This window comes from Polypterus senegalus, chromosome 4 (genome assembly GCF_016835505.1).
Source record: "Polypterus senegalus isolate Bchr_013 chromosome 4, ASM1683550v1, whole genome shotgun sequence".
Taxonomy (NCBI): Eukaryota; Metazoa; Chordata; class Cladistia; order Polypteriformes; family Polypteridae; genus Polypterus; species Polypterus senegalus.
The window spans coordinates 137,089,357-137,109,513 of NC_053157.1; the positions used below are offsets into that span (position 1 = coordinate 137,089,357).

Below are 20,157 nucleotides of genomic sequence, written 5' to 3' on the forward strand. Positions count from 1 at the left end.
AAAGAATGCAGCCCTGACAAACCCCAGAATCAACTGGGAAAAACACAGAGATTCTGCCTCCATTCTGCACAACACTTACAGTACCAGTGTACAGGCCTGCCATGACACCCAGCAACTTTGGATGTAAGAATCCTGAAATGTAAGAGGATGTCCCACAGGGCAGCCTGAACAATAGAGTTCGAAAACTCTCCAAAAATCCACAAAGGCTGCAAAGAAACTATGCTGATATTCACATTTGTTCTCCATGAGAACCCTCAGTGCCAGGATGCAGTTTTTGTAGATGTCTTGTGCGTAAAACCAGACTGCTCCGGTTGTTGGTAGATGAGAAGGTGATCACAGATCCTATTGAGAATGACCCTAGCAAGAACCTTACCAGGCAGTGAAAGCACTGTTATCCTCCTGTAAATACCGCAATCCAGGCAATTACCCTTCCCTTTCCTGATAGGGATGACAAGTCCCATTTTCCAGACAGACTGGATGATGCCCGCCACCCAAATGGAAGCAAAGGTTGCTTGCAATTCCAGGAAGACAGCCTTGCCAACAGCCTGGACAAGTTCACCCTGGATACTACAAATCACTGCAGCCTACCCAACCTTCAGCTGGTTCACCACTGTACAACCTTAGTTAGATTGGATGGTTCACAGCTAATTGGAGGATCAGCCTCAAGAACCGTGAACCCAGAGAGGTCCAACGTCCTAGCAGGAAGATCAGCTTTAAACAGTTTCTCAAAGTAACCAGCCTAGTGGGTCACAAATGCAGAGTCATTTGTAAGTACCATTCTATCACCTGTCCTGACTGTGACTCTCCAAGGGACAGATATGCATGTGTGTAATGCTTTAATTCCTCTGTAAGCTGGATAGTGTGTCATTTGCTCACATATTCTTCAAAGAAATGCCTCCTTATCTGCCCTCAGAGCCCTTGTAGCCATCAATCTTAGTTCCCGGTACAAACTGGAGTTACCATCAAGCCATTTGCTGTGACTCCTCTAAATGATATCCAGAGTGCCCAGCAAGAGGAAATGCCTCCTTCTGGGTACATCACCAACACCAACCACCTCCCACATCATATTGGGATTGGCAGTTGCATCCAAGTCTGCAAATTCCTCACACAAACTGCATGCAGATTCATTAGAAATTGCCTGATATTTGAGTCTAACTGGGTCCAGTCTCATACATAGAAATAAATAGATGTACAAAAAATATATATAAAAAAGATCTACCTGATTTTTTTTTGCTCTGTTAAATCCCCTTCACTTACAAGCATAGCAGATAATAAACGTAGTGTGGAATTAGCAGACTTGGACTGGTTATTTTTCATTCCCAATAACCAGCGAACCAGTAACTTGATAGCCTGCACCTGCAAAGGTAATTCAAATTGATATCAAGCAAACACTTAGAACTAAAATAACTTAACTAAAACAAATTTTTAAGAAACGTGTTATTCAAAATTCTTTTATCATTGTGATACGTAAACGTCTAAGCCATTATGCATCTTGAAGCTTAGTATTTTAAACATTTTATGTAGTATTTCAAATGTTGTGAGAAAGACAGAGAAATAAAGACATTATAGACAGAGAGATGGATGATTGAAAGAACTTGTATTTTAGATAAAATTAAACTCCAAGGTTACAAGACATGACTATACAACATCAAGAAACAGAGCGTATTTTTTCTTACAGCTGAGAAACAAGTAGCAGAAGATAATTTTCTGTCATTTTTCAGTCTAATCAGTTACTTATGCTTACAGAGAAGCACATTTTATTCTAACCTAAGTGTACAAGATTTTCTTCCTGTGTGTCACCAACCATTATAATAAAATAACTATCATACCTAGAAACCTCCATTTTAAGGAAAAAAATATTCTTATTTTTGTAGAATAACTTACTATTTATTGGCCTAAATGACTATCAAAGTCAACTACAATTCATTAGGTAAAAGTATGAAGCCCCAAGACTCCAAAAATAGCCTGACTGCTCATTCTTAGATCTTAAAATCCTGGAAAGGAAAATGAAGCTTGTGGACTTTGAAAGATATTACCTTTGCTAGTACTTCTGGAGAAACCTCCTCGTCAGGAGACCATAACTTTCCATTTTTATTGCCTACAGACTTAAACAGAAAAGATTAAACATTGGCTACATATTATACCAGCACTTTAAAAGACAAAATTAAAAAATACAAAACTCTTTTAAAAATGTTAAAACCAATTATATATTATATCATCCTCCAGGTACTGCCTGCATACTCTTGCCACATGAGGCCGGGCTTTGTCGTGCATTAGGAGGAAACCAGGACCTACTGCACCAGCGTAGGGTCTGACAATGGGTTCAAGGATTTCATCTCGATACCTTATGGCAGTCAGAGAACCATTTCCTACGCAGTAGATGTCTGTGCGTCCCTCCATGGATATGCCTCCCCAGACCATCACTGACCCACCACCAAACCGGTCATGTTGAACGACGTTGCAGGCAGCATATCGTTCTCCTTGTCTTCTCCAGACTCTTTCACGTCTATCACAGCTGCTCAGGGTGAACCTGCTCTCGTCTATAAAAAGTACACGGCGCCAGTGGCGGACTTGCCAATTGTGGTGTTCTTGAGCAAATGCCAGTCGAGCTCCACGGTGCTGGGCAGTGAGCACAGGGCCCACTACAGGACGTCAGGCCCTCAGGCCATCTTCATGAAGTCTGTTCCTGATTGTTTGGGTAGAGACATTCACACCAGTGGCCCTGTGGAGGTCATTCTGTAGGGCACGAGCAGTGCTCAGCCTGTTCCGCCTTGCACAAAGGAGCAGGTATCGGTCCTGCTGATGGGTTGAGGACCTTCTACGGCCCTGTCCAGCTCTCAGAGAATAACAGCCAGTCTCCTGAAATCTCCTCCATGTTCTGGAGATTGTGCTGGGAGACACATTAAACCTTCTTGCTGCAGCACGTGTGGATGTGCCATCCTGGAGAAGTTGGACAACCTGTGCAACTTCTGTAGGGATAAGGAATCGCCTCATACTGCCAGTAGAGATGATTACTCAAGCCAAAACTAGCACAAGTGGAAAACCAGCCAAAAAAGATCAAGAGGGAGAAACTTGAAATGACCTCCACATGTAAAACCAGTCCTGTTTTGAGGGTTTTCTAATTGTTGCCACTTTAGTGCCCCTGTCGTTAAGTCCATGAACACCAATACAGCTAAAAGTGATTAAAAATGACCTCAGCTGCTTAACCAACCAGAAAATTATCAGACAGGTTTAATTGATTTCATGCCAGGCCCAATAAAAAAAAGTGTTCCTTTAATTTTTGTGAGCAGTGTATTTTATTTATATTTATATATATATATATATATATATATATATATATATATATATATATAGATATAAATATAGATATATATATATATATATATATATATATATAAACTGCTCAAAAAAATTAAAGGAACACTTTGAAAACACATCAGATCTCAATGGGAAAAAGAAATCCTCCTGGATATCTATACTGATATAGACTGGGTAATGTGTTAGGAACGAAAGGATGCCACATTGTTTGATGGAAATGAAAATGATCAACCTACAGAGCCCTGAATTCAAAGACGCCCCAGAAAGTGTGGTGGCCAGTCAATGGTATCAATTCCTTCATCCTCCAGGAACTGCCTGCATACTCTCACCACATGAGGCCAGGAATTGTCGTGCACCAGGAGCCACTGTACCAGCATAGGGTCTGACAATGGGACCAAGGATTTCATCCTGATACCTAATGGCAGCCAAGGTGCCTTTGTCAAGCCTGTAGCGGTCTGTGTGACCCTCCATGGATATGCCTCCCCAGACAATCATTAACCCACCACCAAACTGCTCACGCAACGTGATTGTCAATGTAATTGTTCTGTCACTGTTATGAGTGTTGCTGTCATCAAGGATTTGATTATTATTATTTGTTTCAATCAGGTTCGTATTTGGAGGATGTGTTGTGTTTAAGTTACATTCCGTGTTTGTCTACTCTATCCCTGACCATCTCATCTTCGTTGTCAACCGTTGTAAAGATAACAGGAAGTGATCACTACCTAAATCGGTACTCGTGAATCTAAGATGTTCAACAGGCATTCCTGGTATTAAGTTGTGGATTTTGCCTGCGAATATTTAGCGGCAGCGTGTCTATTAACGTAAAAAAAGTTTCTCTCGCACTTCTGCTGAGTTTGTGCCAAACACTATTCTATCCCTGACCATCTCATCTTCGTTTGCATAAGCATAACTTGAGAAACAGCGATCACAATCAAAACGAAGAAGGAAATTGTGCAGAAATATAATGTACAGCATGTCCAAATCCACCATCTCGACAATTTTACAAAGAAAAGATTTGCATAAAGGAGCCTCCTTCTAAACAATAACCACCTTCCGTTTCATTTTCCTCCTCATCCCTTCCTGCAGCCAAAAAATGTCAAATTAAATAGTGAGTACAGTGTCAAATTGTTGTTTCTGGTAGGCTAGGCACTTTTTATAACACACACACACACACATATTATATACACACATCTATAAGGAAGTACAGCAGACCCCCATGAAGTTGCAGTTCAGAGTTCACAGCCACAGTCATTGACGGATTTTTCCTTAGAACCTACCTAATAATTGTTACTGGAAACCGCAAATACCGTCCGCAATTTTTATGGCTTTGATCGCGGCAATACTGCACTGTAGAGAGAACAGGAAACAACTGTAGAGGAAAACGCGGCTTGGGATGGTGAAAGTAGCCAATAGAATTTGAAACTACAACTCCCAGCAGTCCCCGCAATGGCTCTGATTGGTCTTCTGCTGAGGGTGCTGGGGTTGTTGGGGTCAAAGGATGTTAGCACAGCTTTTAAAAAGGGGGCTGGTAACCAAAAGCAAAAAAAAAAAGTTTTTGTAATTTGTGTTACAAGTTCCTGTCTGTCTGCCTTCTGTACCTGTACTTATTCATTTTGTCATGGATTGTTTCGTGTGTCTGGATTGTCTGCTGTCTGCCTGTGTACATGAGGACTGTAAGTGGATTCATGGTGATCCTGCAAAGAAAGGTGTGCTCCTGAACCCGCCCACCTGTCTTTACCATTTCAGGAACTAGCGGTAGGACGATCTTTACATTTCCTTTCTATGTGCGGATCTTTGGACTATTTATTTTCATCATTACATTTCATCCGTTGCAGTTTTACATGAATGTTTTTCATGATGTACTGTGTGTGTTTTGTTTGTGCCTTGTTGTATTTAATGTGTAATTGCTGGAAGGGGAGCACGGGTGGTATATTTGTTTTCATTTATTTCATTTGTTTTCATTACATTCTTTTTTTGCTGATTGATTACTGGTTTGCTTTGTTTTTGTCTCTGTTTGTGAGTGCGTGCGGATTGGGCCATGGTAGGGTGCGTCCCTGGAATCTCCACCATAAAAATAAATATATCACTGTCTTCAATGTTGTGAATCTTAGCGGTACCGGACCGCTACAGCATCATTCATTTCTTCTTGCTGCTGACTGACTGTGATACATCTCCAGCTGATTGTTCTTGTATTTTCTGTTTTGTTCCTCTTAACCCTTAAATTGCCACAACCGGCTATAGTCGTTTCCCAGTGCCATTTGCGAGTACGCAGGAGATGTTCAGTCAGTGCCGTACATTTGTTGAGCAGCCAGCTCATTGTCACTGCCAGCCCCTTGTAAGCAGGGGGGCTGAACACACCACTAGAAGACACAGACGCTCCTCAAAAAACCCCTCTTAAAAAACTCTGATAAGACTATTTTCACATTGCTCCCTTACTTGCGGCTGCTCTGACGTGTGATATGCTTCTCACGCTACGCTTACTTAAAAGCATGAACAGCACCTATCCTTTTTGGCTGATTGCTTTGTTTCTCTCTCTCCTCCCCCAGACATCCTCTGCTCCTGTTGGGAGTTACACTCCCGTTGTGCTCCCCTATGATGTTCGTCTATTCTTTAATCGAGAATTAACTGCATACTGAGCTCGTTTTACTTTTGAAAGAGACATGTTTGTTTAAAGTGTTTGAATAAAGTTCCTGTCTCTACAATCTCATGTGTTTCTGTGCAATTCTGTGACCCAAGTGTGACACCCTGCACCCTCACTGTCCCTGGGATTCAGCTGCTGCAATAGACTAGCCTGCAAGCATCTGCGTTTACCTCTGTGTGCTTGAGTGCAGCCAGTTCAAGTGCAGTTGGCTCAGTGATTTACTGAATTTTATCCATGGCGTCAGTTGCATCTTGTACATATTGTTCCAGTAGTTTTTTTAAACAGTTTTTACAGTTCATTAGCAGTGTGTAAAATGATCAGTGATGCAGTAATTGTGATGCTCTTTGCATTGAAAAAATGTGTTTAATTAAAATTTCAAGTTTTCTTTGTGAATTGTGACGTTTACTTAAAGTGCAACAAAAAAGTATATGGTGTCCAGGGATGCATTAACCTCCAAGTGTGTGGCAGTTTAAGGGTTAAAGTGCCAGGATGCCGCCAAAATGCTCTACACCTTCTGGCAATGAAAACGCACATGCGGGTGACATCAGTACAGTACTGTACAGTATACAGGTTTACCTTTACATTCTTTTTTTTTTAGGTAATGTATTAAGCTGAGTTTGAAATTAAAATAGTGTTTGTAGGCATAATTAGTGTTTAAACTATAAAAATAGGCATTTTTTTAATCCACATTCAAAATTTGCGGTTTTTCACAATTCGCGGGTGCTTTAGGAACGTAACACCTGTGAATTTTGGGGGTGTACTGTATTTTGCTTGAATGATTTATTGAATATTGACATATTAAACTTAATTAACAATGAAATATAATTCAACATGTTAAAAATGTATAAATAGATAACAGGTAGGAAAAGGCCATTTATTTACTTAAACTGATATTTAACATAGTTTACTCATTTTAATCTATGTGAACAAGCAGATTTTAACGCGATTTTGGAATAAGTAAGCTTGGTAGATTCCGGTGTTCTACTGTGTAAAAGGGGCTTGTGTTAAGTCAGAATTTCATGATGGCATTTTACACTGCCATCTTTCTGCTGCTGCAATAAACACCATCATCAGTACCAACAGACTTTAGAGCTAAATACAGATTGGCCTCGGGTTATGTGTGAGCTCCATTCTTGCAGACATTTATAATCCAATTTTGTATGCAAGTCTGAACTTTCACTGAATGCATAAACCAGCCAAATCTTATTACTAACTACTTTAGACACAAAATGCCAGAACACCATTCACAATTTCTCAAGTACAATGTAAATGTTATTATTGGAAAACATCAAACATTATAAAAGTTAAAAAAAAAAAAAGTTTATTTACCCGATCATTCATGAGAAGATCCTTTACAATAAAATTTGCAACAATTGACTTCATAGGTGAAGCAAATTGGTCTGGTGCCAACATTGAAATATGACCCAGAGAAACTAGTGGAGTTATTAGCTGTTCTGGCACATCTGCATTGAGACTCCTACTGAGAGGCTGTAAGAAAAAACATACTACATTCAAAAAAGAGGAAAAGAAAACCAGAAGTACAGTTATCTACTATTAACAGAACATGTAACTGATAGGAAATCTTAAGTGTTCTGTTTAAGAAGTGGGATTATAAAATGAAAACTAACAAGTTTCTGTATATTTAATCAATTCAAACTACAGAAGGGGACAAGTGCTTAACTGCACTATTATGTATATAAAATTTCAGGAAAATGCTATTTAGGCTTCCTTCACTATATTTAAGATAAACTGACTAATATTGGAAGATATCAATTTAACCTGAATAAGTATTAGGCTTGTTTTTTGATTTCAACATCACCATTAAAGTTATGTACTATATAAACTCACTTAATCTCAGAACATGGAGCACAACCTACTTGGGTTGGAAAGTCTTTGCAGACCACTTTCATGTGCATAAACACACAAAGCCAAGTATTCTACAGCTGTGAGACACATGTACTAACTACAGCACAACCTAACCACAGGTTTCAAATTTTTAGCATGCAATATTTGCATTAAGAAAGCTTAGCAATAAGGAGGATATAGCAAACATTCAAAAACAATCAATATAATGCTGAACTTACATTTGGTATTTTGCAAAATTGTAGATGCTGAACGATACTTACTTCAAATATCTGAGCAAGCTGTACTTCTTTATTGTGAAATATTGCATGAATGCAATGGACAGCATGCTTTGCCTGGTGAGGTGTTCCTCTCTTAGCTTTTTGATGGAGAATAGGAATTAAGGTGCTGTAAACAATCAGAATACAAAATATTTAGCTTTCTTTAGGAAAAGATGCTAAAGTACAAATTAGACAGATACTTTGAAACATTTAAAAAAAATAACACGCAAATGCTTTGTTTTTTAAACTTAGAGGATTCTTATGAAGGATTGGACATTACAAATGTACAATGTACTAGGAGCTCTTATTTTTATACTTTTGTCACAAAACTTTGCAAATAAAGCCTGCCTTTCCCTACTTACTTTTAGATTTCATTAAATGTACACTGTATACCACTACTAATTGGGAAAGGTATTAGTTTTAAGAGATTCTGTGAAAGCACCACTGTAAAAAGAGGGGGCATATGACATTCCTGTGTGCACCAGAATATATGACAGAGAAAGAAAGAGAGAAAGAAAGAAAGAAAAAGAGTTGCATCCCTTGGGAGAGATGGCAACCTATCAAGCTTATGGGATGTTGACTGTCCCTGGAGATGCAGTCACAGGGAATGGAATAAGGGCTAAATAAATTCTTCCCAACAGAGAGTGATCTTAAAGGAAAAATCTAGAAGAATGTCAATACCATTTGTTTTCCACATAGCCCACTCCAAATGCCTTTAAACAAATAAAGCCCTCCAAACTTTAGAACAGACAAGGCACTTAAGAGTTATAAAAGACTTAATAATGCAGTAGTCTCAAAGCTGTCAAAGAACTCTGTGGCTTAGTAACACTTAGACATTTACACTTACTCCTGCATGCAGAGTATAGAGGTTTTAGGGATAAGAAGAGGGGTGGAGGGGGAAGTGGGTGGTTGGGAACTAGTCATGCAAACAGACTGAAATGTTTTAATTTCATATTTTCATGTATGAAAACAGTAACATTTCTGGTGTAACAGGGATCTATTGTGAGTGACCAAAGCTGTATAACAATAAACAATATTAAAAAAATTCAATGAAAAGATCTCTGGTTACTCGTGTGGCATAATTCACAAGTTGTCCAGCTACATGCTCACAATGTCACAAGCACCTGAATTTTTACTAAAATATTGTTAAATAAACCACTTCCAGAACTACTTGTGAATGAAAATGGAACATGCCAGAGCACCTGAATTGACATTTTTGACCTTAATCTTCAATGCAAAACTACATACACTGTATCTAATTAGTTACAAACTGGAGGTGCAAAATTACTCAGTTGATAAACCAAATAAAATTCTCACGATCGAATATGTGGAAGTTCCGTTTCTATTTTGTGTCCAGTGTTTCTGAAAATTTGAATAGCTGCCTCCGCCACTTTATCATCTTCCATTTTGAGGCACTGTAGAAGAGATTCATATGTTTCTGCTGAATGAAAGGAGGTTGGGTGTGTGAAAGACAAAACCTACAAGACAGAGAGAAGGGGAAAAGTAAAATTGCAAAAAAGTCATTAATCAATCAATGATTTAAAATGGATAATAATTCAACATTGAAAAGCAGCAGCAATTGTATAAATGACAGAAAACTTCCTCTGAAAAAAGGAACAAATCCCAGTTCAGCTAGAGTAAAGAATAGAATATTAAGGTGAAATGCAATACTGAGTTTCTGTTAGCAGTGACTCTGTAATGGAAATCTTATGAAAAAATAAAGCAATGTATTTAAATTATTCCTTTAGAATAAGATAACATGGAAATGAGGCTACATTTTGCATTAACAAAAATAACTATCATTGTTATCTGTCTGCGGTGGGCTGGCGCCCTGCCTGGGATTTGTTTCCTGCCTTGCGCCCTGTATCAGCTGGGATTGGCTCCAGCAGACCCCTGTGACCCTGTGGTTAGGATATAGCGGGTTGGATAATGGATGGATGGTTATCTGTATTCCTGCTAGTGAATGTATTTAAATAAAAGTCTGACTATTGCACAACTAATCTCTATATTCGACCTGACTCAAAATCCAAACCCAACACTGGAATACAAAAAAATTCTTTAGCAACTGAGTTAGATTTTTTTTTTTTTTTTTTAAAACAGAGGCTCTGTTTAGGACTTTGACCCTTAGTATACCTACTAACAGGATGAAAGAATGAACAGAAGTTAGCAAAGACATCAAACATACTTGCAAATAGGCTTGATTTGTAGAAGCAAACAAAGAAGGAATGAGTCTTATAACTATGTGTGCATGCGTGTATCAAAAAAAGTTTACTCTGTTATAAGTAGGGAAAACGAAGCAGCATTTGATGATAGCAGGGTATGATTTCATGTTATGTTTTTATTATCAAAGGCAGATACAAATATTGTGGAGTTCCAATGTAACATGCAGGCATTTGCTCCGAATATGATTAGGAGTGAAAACTGCTTGGGATACCACAGTACAGTATTATAAATTACAATATTGCAGTATTACAAACCACAGAAGTTTAAATTGTGGTAAACTGCAGAATTATTATTTCCCTAATAAAAGGAACCCTTGACTCAATGTCCAGTTTTTCTGTGGAGGGTACTGAGAAAAGTGGAATTAATGTACTAAATCAAGGTATCCAACATACATGAAGATAGACCATTAACATGCTGTATTAACAATATGCTGTTCAGCTACATCACTAAAACTACTGGCCAAATATGACCAGAAAAGTTCCGAGCCACCTTGTCATGGATTCCAAAAGACCTTTGAAGGTGTCCTGTGGTATCTGGCAGAAAAATATTAGCAGCCGATTCTTTAAGCCCAGCAATTTGTGAGGTGGGGCCAATGTGGATCAGACTAGTTTCTCTAGCACATCAGACACGTGCTGGATTAGATAGAGATCAGAGGATTTCTGAGGCAAAGTCAACACCTTGAACTCTGTCATATTCCTCAAACCATTGCTGAACAATTTTGGCACAGTAGCAGGGTACACTATACTGCTGAACGATGCCAGTGCAATCTGAGAATACCATTGCCATGAAGGGGTGAACAAGGTCTGAAAGAATCTTTAGGTTGGCGGTACTTGTCTAAGCAACTACATTAATGAAAGCCTGCCTTCTGACCATATTGCATCCTATCCATTGCATATTTTACCCATGAAAACACCACATAGGCAACTGGCCATCCACATGACCTGAAACAAAACATGATTCATCAGACCAGGAAATTGCTACATGGTCTAGTTCTGATGTTCATGTGACCACTGTAGGTGCTTTTTTCAGTGAACAAGATTTAACATCTGAACAGTCTGCAGCTATACAGTCCCATAAGTAGCAAGCTGTGATGCACTGTGGGTTCTGACACCTCTCTCATGGCCAGTATTAAGTTTTTTTTTCAACAAAATGTGCTACAGTAATGCTTCTGTGGGACCTGACCAGGCAGTCTAGTCTTCACTTCTCACACCCATTACTGAGCCTTTGGTGCCCATGACCCCTTCTGTCAGGAACAACCTCACAAGACTTTTTGGAGTTTCTCTGACTCAGAAGAATAACCATCACAATTTAGTCCTTGAATTTCCATACAGAAACAAAATTTTGTTAAATGGTCATCAGTTTTCAAATATTAATACAAATATTTAAATAATCCTACAAACCTATCTATCCATGCACAGAAAAACATTTTCATTTTAAAAGGACTGAGTTTTGTTTTTTATAACTCAGATTAGATTTGTTCTTCAAGCTAAAATGAAAATTTGACCAACAGTGACAATGGAAGAACCTCCAAAATGTATGAACTGAAAATAATTGCTATGTTACAACTTAATCAAGCCCCTTTAAGCAAATTATTGGTTGCAGTGGCCTACACCATGTACCAGAAGAATTCTGAACAGGACAGAAATCATCTTTGGACAGGGTGCCAGTAAATCACATGGCCCACTCATACACACAAAGCCGATTTGTAATAGTAAGTTAATCTAACCTGTGTATCTCTCTCTTGTAATGTGGGAGGGAAACTAACACAAAGACAAAATGTACCAATTTCATACTGATCATTGTGCACAGAATTTCAATCCAGAATTGTGGATCTATTTAAAGTAGTCCTACCCTCCACCCACTATTTTCCCGTACTTTCTGGTACATTCATAAATGATAAATCTCAAGAAACAGTAACCCATTTCAATAAATAACTGCTGAAGGCCTGTGCGCTGGAACTGGGGTGTCCTCTACAGTGCATCTTCAACCTGAGCCTGGAACAGCGGAGAGTCCCAAGGCTTTGGAAAACATCTTTTATCACTCCAGTCCCAAAGGTATCACGCCCTAGTGAGCTGAATGACTTCTGGCCTGTTGCTCTGACGTCACATGTGATGAAGACCACGGAGCAGCTGCTGCTTCACCACCTGAGGCCACAGGTCCGTCGCGCCCTCGACCCTCTGCAGTTCGCATACCAGGAGAAGGTGGGAGCGGAGGATGCCATCATCTATATGCTACACCGATCCCTCTCCCACTTGGACAGAGGTAGTGGTGCTGTAAGAATTATGTTTTTGGACTTTTATAGCGCCTTCAACCCTTGCTCCTTAGGGACAAGCTGACAGAGATGGGAGTAGAGTCACACCTGATGACATGGATTGTGGACTCTCTTACAGACACATCTCAGTATGTGCATCTCGGGAACTGCAGGTCTGACATTGTGGTCAGCAACACAGGAGTGCCGCAGTGGACTGTACTTTCTCTGGTCCTGTTCAACCTATATATATCAGACTTCCAATACAACTCGGAGTCCTGCCACGTGCAAAAGTCCACTGATGACGCTGCTATTGTGGGCTGCATCAGGAGACTGGTAGGAGGAAGAGTATAGGAAACTAATCAAGGACTTTGTTAAATAGTGTGACTCAAACCACTTACACCTAAACACCAGCAAGACCAAGGAACTGGTGGTGGATATTAGGAGGAGGCCCCTCATGGGCCCCGTGATCAGAGGAGACTGTGTGCAGAGGGTACAGACATATAAATACCTGGGAGTGCAGCTGGATGATAAATTGGACTGGACTGCCAATACTGATGCCCTGTTTAAGAAAGGTCAGAGCCGACTATACTTCCTTAGAAGGTTGGTATCCTTCAACATCTGCAATAAGATGCTGCAGATGTTCTGCCAGATGATTGTGGCGAGTACCCTCGTCTACGCGGTGGTGTGCTGGGGAGGCAGCATAAAGAAGGATGTCTCATGCCTGCACAAACTGGTGAGGAAGGCAGGCTCTATTGTAGGCATGGAGCTGGACAGGTTCACATCCGTGGAAGAGCAATGGGTGCTGAGCAGGCTCCTGTCAATCATGGAGAATCTACTGCATTCACTGAACAGTGTCATCTCCAGGCAGAGGAGCAGCTTCAGCAACAGACTGCTGTCACTCTCCTGCTCCACTGACAGACTGAGGAGATCGTTCCTCCCCGACACTATGCAACTCTTCAATTCCACCTGGGGGGCCGGGGTAAACGTTAACATTATTCAAAGTTATTGTATGTTTTTACCTGCATTTTTATTCTCTTTAATTTAATATTTTTTTTGTATTAGTATGCTGTTGCTGGATTATGTGAATTTCCCCTTGGGATTAATAAAGTATCTCACAGTAAAAGATATACCTTTAGTAGCTCCAGACCAGAACGGATAGCAGTATCAGGCGTTACTCCCTCCTCCTCATCATCTGCAGTTCCTTCTATCGATTTATTTAGAAGTTTAACCAAAGCACTGTAAAACAAAAAACACACTTTATTCTGGCACACAAAAAACACTCTCTCTATAAATAGGGAAAAAAAAGTAAATGCGATTTGACCCCTGAAAAATAGTTGACTTGGGTCATGGTCATTGAAATGTGAAACAGATAAATCAAACACTAGTTTGAAATGAATGAGTTATGCCAATTCATGATTTTCCAACAAAACACAAATTTCATAACTGGAAAAAACATGTTAACCATTTCAATCACTCTGTGTATTCCATTGAGTGACATTAGCTTCCTAGTAACACAAGTCAGCTTTATCTACTTTTATTAAATGGACTGTTGGTTATTCTGAATACACAATGTATAATTTTAATTTGTTTATGGCAATAAGGTCATTAAGGAATGCATTGTTGAAAAATGAAACAATCTAAGTGTTCTACATAAGGATTCTTCTTACTTCTAAATTAGCTCTAAACCAATACTCCTTCAAGAGGAACTTTTGAAAATTAAATTTGTCAGTCTAAAAATAGTCTCTACCTTCAGTTAAATATTTTTATGTCAAGGCTTTACCAATTTAATCTAATAAATATTTGCCTAGTGCTACAGTGAAGTGAAAAAAAATACACCATTCTAAAGCAGGGCCACTTATGCACAAACCCAAAAGTGGCCAGTTTAAAACTGCTAATTAACATTAATTTGTACATCTTTGGGGATGTGGGAATAAAACTCAGGTAAAAGGAAGCAAACACTTGCAGACATAAGGAAAATGTGCAAACTCCACACAGACAACACTCGGGAGCAGGTTTTAAACCTAGGATACTAGATCTGCAAGGCAAAAATACTAACCATTATGTTACCAAATTAAACCGGTTAAATACAAATTAAAACAAACTATTTTGAGTTTTTTCTTTGGTACTTTATTTCACCTTATACATTTTATTGTATTAGGAATTTGTTCATTTTCTCATACTCTGTGGGGTCAGAGTGCAGGGTCAGCCATTGTACAGCTCCCCCACAGCAAATGCAGGTTAAGGGACTTGCTCAAGGGCCCAGAAGAGTAGGATCTCTTTTGGCAGTAATGGGAATTTGAACCGGCAACCTTCTAGATACCAGTGCAGATCCTTAGCCTTACAGCCACCACTCCACTGAAGCTAAACTTCTCTTGTGATGCAAATTCAACTTTTTAATAACTCCCTCAACTGAAAATAATTCTCAATTTGATTCAAGCAAAAGAACTTAATATACTTCAGAATGTTTATGATGGGTGACTGTGATGACAGGTTATTTAATGGATGGGGTTCAGCCAGGGTAGAAAAGGAATATTTTTTTAAAGCAGCAACATTTGCCCCCTACCGACTTTAATCCAAAGTATCATTGCATAAAAATATACGAGAATTTTTCAATAAACTGATGAGGATAGTGGAAGCAATTATTTATCAGCAGCAGAAAAAAAAAAGAAATATAGTAGTGCACAGATTGTTTAAAACAAAAAAGCAACTTAAAATATAATAAGTTAGTGTTATTTAAATTATTTCAAATCAAGGACTAGCATTGCTAAAATATCATCTGTCATTGTGCAAAGATAGACCACAACAGAGAATAAATGCGAAAGCTATTGAGGATGATACCTTCACTGCCCTTGTTTAAAAATGAAGTAATTTTTTTGGTCCCAAAAATGAGAGATAAATAGCCGAATGAAAGGATGTAGTGAAGACATATAGGCACATAACATAACTTATGCCTATAAAAAGGAGGAGACTTATTTTCTAAACATGTTTTCAAATAATGCAGAATTTACCCTACAAAAAATTGTTGAAAATTATTGGATTGCAGAAAATAAAGACCAGTTGTTTTCAGTTAACAATTCCTTTGCTTATTTTCTAATGTGTTTAGAGTAATCTTCAATTTGGGAGACTATGCCAAAACAACCTTATAGTTTGCACAATTCACAAAACTACTGATCTTATCAATGGGTTCATGGGCAGTAGAAACAAAACAGCCCCAAAAGCTCAATTATCAACAATTGTATTTCACAAAGAGCATGGAGAGCTCTTGACTGACAATCAACTTCTACGATCCACAGCTTGCACTAAAGTGCAGCAAGTTAACCTTGTATTCCTCTGGTTTGAAAGAACTGATCTTCATAAAACCTATTTACAGTGGGGCAAAAAAGTATTTAGTCAGCCACCAATTGTGCAAGTTCTCCCACTTAAAAAGATGAGAGGCCTGTAATTGTCATCATAGGTATACCTCAACTATTGGAGACAAAATGAGAAAAAAAAATCCAGAAAATCACACTGTCTGATTTTTAAAGAATTTATTTGCAAATTATGGTGGAAAATAAGTATTTGGTCACCTACAAACAATCAAGATTTCTGGCTCTCACAGACCTGTAACCTCTTCTGTAAGAGGCTCCTCTGTCCACCACTCATTACCTGTGTTAATGGCACCTGTTTGAACTCGTTATCAATATAAAAGACACCTGTCCACAACCTCAAGCAGTCACACTCCAATCTCCACTATGGCCAAGACCAAAGAGCTGTCAAAGGACACCAGAAACAAAATTGTAGACCTGCACCAGGCTGGGAAGACTGAATCTGCAATAGGTAAGCATCTTGGTGTGAAGAAATCAACTGTGGGAGGAATTATTAGAAAATGGAAGACATACAAGACCACGGATAATCTCCCTCGATCTGGGGCTCCACGCAAGATCTCACCCCATGGGGTCAAAATGATCACAAGAAAGGTGAGCAAAAAATCCCAGAACCACACGGGGGGACCTAGTGAATGATCTGCAGACAGCTGGGATCAAATTAATAAAGGCTACCATCAATAACACATTACGCCGCCAGGGTCTCAAATCCTGCAGTGCCAGATGTGTCCCCCTGCTTAAGCCAGTACATGTGCAGGCCCATCTGAAGTTTACTAGAGAGCATTTGGATGGTCCAGAAGAGGACTGGAAGAATGTCATATGGTCAGATGAAACCAAAATAGAACTTTTTGGTAAAAACTCTACTTGTGTTTGGAGGAGAAAGAATGCCGAGTTGCATCCAAAGAACCCCATACCTACTGTAAAGCATGGGGGTGGAAACATCATGCTTTGGGGCTGTTTTTCTGCAAAGGGATCAGGACAACTGATCTGTGTAAAGGAAAGAATGAATGGGGCCATGTATCGTCAGATTTTGAGTGAAAACCTCCTACCATCAGCAAAGGCACTGAAGATGAAACGTGGCTGGGTCTTTCAGTATGACAATGATCCCAAACATACCGCCCGGGTAACAAAGGAGTGGCTTTGTTAGAAGCATTTCAAGGTCCTGGAGTAGCCTAGCCAGTCTCCAGATCTCAACCCCATAGAAAATCTTTGGAGGGAGGGAGTTGAAAGTCCGTGTTGCCCAGCGACAGCCCCGAAACATCACTGCTCTAGAGGAGATCTGCATGGAGGAATGGGCCAAAATACCAGCAACAGTGTGTGAAAACCTTGTGAAGACTTACAGAAAACATTTGTTATATACCCTTTGTTGGCAATGACAGAGGTCAAAGTATTGATATGAACTTTTGTTATTGACCAAATACTTTTTTTCCACCATAATTTGCAAATAAATTCTTCAAAAATCAATGTGATTTTCTGGATTGTTTTTTTCTTATTTTGTCTCTCATAGTTGAGGTATACCTATGATGAAAATTACAGGCCTCTCTCATCTTTTTAAGTGGGAGAACTTGCACAATTGGTGGCAGATTAAATACTTGCCCCACTGTACATGAATATACTTTAAATGTTGAAATAAACAGTTAGTAACACCAATGTACAATCAGACAATAGAGTTGTTTTGATTCCTTACTGCCTAGCACAAAATGTTTTTAAAGGGTCTAGAATAAACTGGCACGTTTCCAGGCTCTGTGACCCGATGATACAAGAAGCAGAATTGAATTTCACTTGAACATTTCTTTATTTCTGAGTTTTGCAAGAATGGCAAAAAAAAACAAACAAAAAAAAACAAAACAAAAACAGTAAAGACAAGCTGGGCAAAGCTGACAGAGAGCTACATATACAGACTAAAGACAATAAATTACACCAAAGGTGCATATCTACTAAATGCAAACTTGAAAGGGGTGTTAATGCTAATAATTACTTGGAGTTTTATATTTGTGACTAATTTAGACCAGCTTGCAGAAATCCATTTTCCTTTGAGTTTAAAGTCTGTTGATCAATGTCAAAAATGCCATATTCACAGTGTTTTAACATTTTACAATAATGTGAGAAAATTTTCAAGGATATGAACGCTTTTTATAGGCACTGTAAGCAACAAGTAGCTAGTAGATATAAGAAGCAGAGAACCTGAAGAACAGTAACATTTGCCAACTTGCAAGCTACATGTGTTTCATTGAAAGAATTTAAATATATGGTTGGATATGGTGATATTTTTAATGCAGTGGTGGATTAAAGGAAAACTATAAAAGTGGGTTAGTGATCATTAAGAAGTGCACAACAAGGCGTGTGATATTTCTAAAAATGAAAATGAGAAGGTGCAGAGAAAAGACTTTATATGATTAGAGCCATCTTTTATTCTTTTTGTAAAATCATTGCTTAGCATTTTTAGTTTATTTTTTATTTTTCCTTTCCTTAGGAGCAAGTTGACTGTAATTTAAAACCATATCTGTAATTTTATAAATTTTTGGTTGGAAATAAAAATATGCCATGCTGGGTGTTCCTTTCCCGCTGGGAGATCCCTGTTGCAGTTTTCTTATATTGCTGATAAACGATATATTTTGTGTACAATAGGCTAATTCAGTTTTCTAATTTTATTATTTCTATGTAAGTTGTTCAACTCAACTATATAAACCTAAATGATTATTGGATGTAACCATTTTCAGGTACTATGCACTTGTTTAATGAGGGGAGTGTGGCTTAAAGCGATTAACACCTATATTAAGGTGTGCACAATTACAAGTCAACTTTGTTATTTTGGGAATAACTGGCCAAAGAAGAGATTTAACTGACATTGAAAAGTGAAAAATTGTAAAATGTCTTTCAGAGAGAGGCAACACAATGGAAACTGCTAACTACTGAGGTGTGACAACCAGACATAACTTTTTGTTGCGGATAGTCAGCAGGGCTGGAAAAATGCTGTGTAGAAGAAAAGGCACAAATTAACTGCAAAAGACTTCAGAAGAATTAAACATAAAGCTACCAGGAACCTACCAGTGCCACTGTATTAAAGAACTACAACTTTTCTGGAGTGTCCAAAAGTACAAGGTGTCAAAAGCTCAGAGACACTGCATAGGTAATAAAGGCTGAAACACAACCATCACTGAATAAGATTCACAAGATACAACATCAGAGCCAAGAAATACCTGATTCAAAGGTTTTATAAACAGATGAAATGAGTGATTTGTGATGGAACAGAAAGGTGGGTCAATAGCTGGACCACATATGGGCACGCATCATCATCAAGGTGGCAAAAGGGTACTGGTGTGGACTTTTATCATTAAGGATGAGATAGTAAGCCTTTTTGGGTGGAAGACAGACTGAAAAAAGTCAACTCTCAATCCTACTGCTGCTTTGTGGGAGATATTTTCTTCAAGCTGCAGAACAGAAAGAAATCAGTAACATTCAAGGCTGTTTTGGAGGGTGTGGTTGCTGCTTTAGCAAAGGTTCATTATGAACAGACCAAAACACTTAGACTTGGAGGGAAGGCTCATGGCATTAATTGAAAAGGATTGTCTTTATTGGTCATTAAACATTTTTGATAGACAAAAAAAAATTGTTAATGGTTGTATGTCACTTTGTTACTTACAGTATTTTTGGCACTTACTGCAAAACTTGGGAGTAAACAAGCAAGACAGGGAAAAATGATTTGTAATTTATTTGCCTAATAATTGTGCACACTTGTATTTTCCCATGAGAAAGACAGAACACACTTTGACTTTGGTAAACATTCTGGTTTGATGGTCAATCCACAATTTAATTTAACGAGAGCATTGCACTTGTTCAACAATAAAATTAATCATGAGGATTACCATTTGCCTAATAATTGTGCATGCACAGTATTTCCAAGGAGCTCTTCAGCAGCACACCAATAGTCCCAAGCCATGTACAGCCCGGCTCGACAATATTTTGTAGTATAATAGCCATCAGTCTGAGATAGTTGTATTTTATTTGCCCAGAAACGAGGCACTTTATGTTGCCTAGCAAGGGGCAGTTTCTAGAGTTACCAGGTAACTAACAAAGTAGGGCTTTTACATGAAGAGCAGCATATTTTATATACTATTTTTTCATTGTCTTTCTGAACAATACAGTGCATCCAGAAAGAATTCACAGCGCATCACTTTTTCCACATTTTATGTTATAGCCTTATTCCAAAATGGATTAAATTCATTTTTATCCTCAGAA

At 38.6% G+C, this 20,157-nt stretch overlaps 1 protein-coding gene across 2 annotated transcripts in view; it reads right to left on the minus strand.

Annotated features, from left to right (window-relative positions):
- The window catches only part of pds5a (PDS5 cohesin associated factor A), a 215,989-nt gene that overhangs the window by 63,208 nt on the left and 132,624 nt on the right, over positions 1-20,157 (minus strand). For both annotated transcript variants that reach the window (XM_039751317.1, XM_039751318.1), the window contains exons 18-23: positions 13,687-13,792; positions 9,400-9,560; positions 8,086-8,209; positions 7,289-7,447; positions 2,037-2,105; positions 1,220-1,356 (exon numbers count right to left, since the gene is read on the minus strand). In XM_039751317.1, coding sequence (XP_039607251.1) covers positions 1,220-1,356; positions 2,037-2,105; positions 7,289-7,447; positions 8,086-8,209; positions 9,400-9,560; positions 13,687-13,792 — 756 coding nt within the window. The remainder of the gene's footprint in view (positions 1-1,219; positions 1,357-2,036; positions 2,106-7,288; positions 7,448-8,085; positions 8,210-9,399; positions 9,561-13,686; positions 13,793-20,157) is intronic.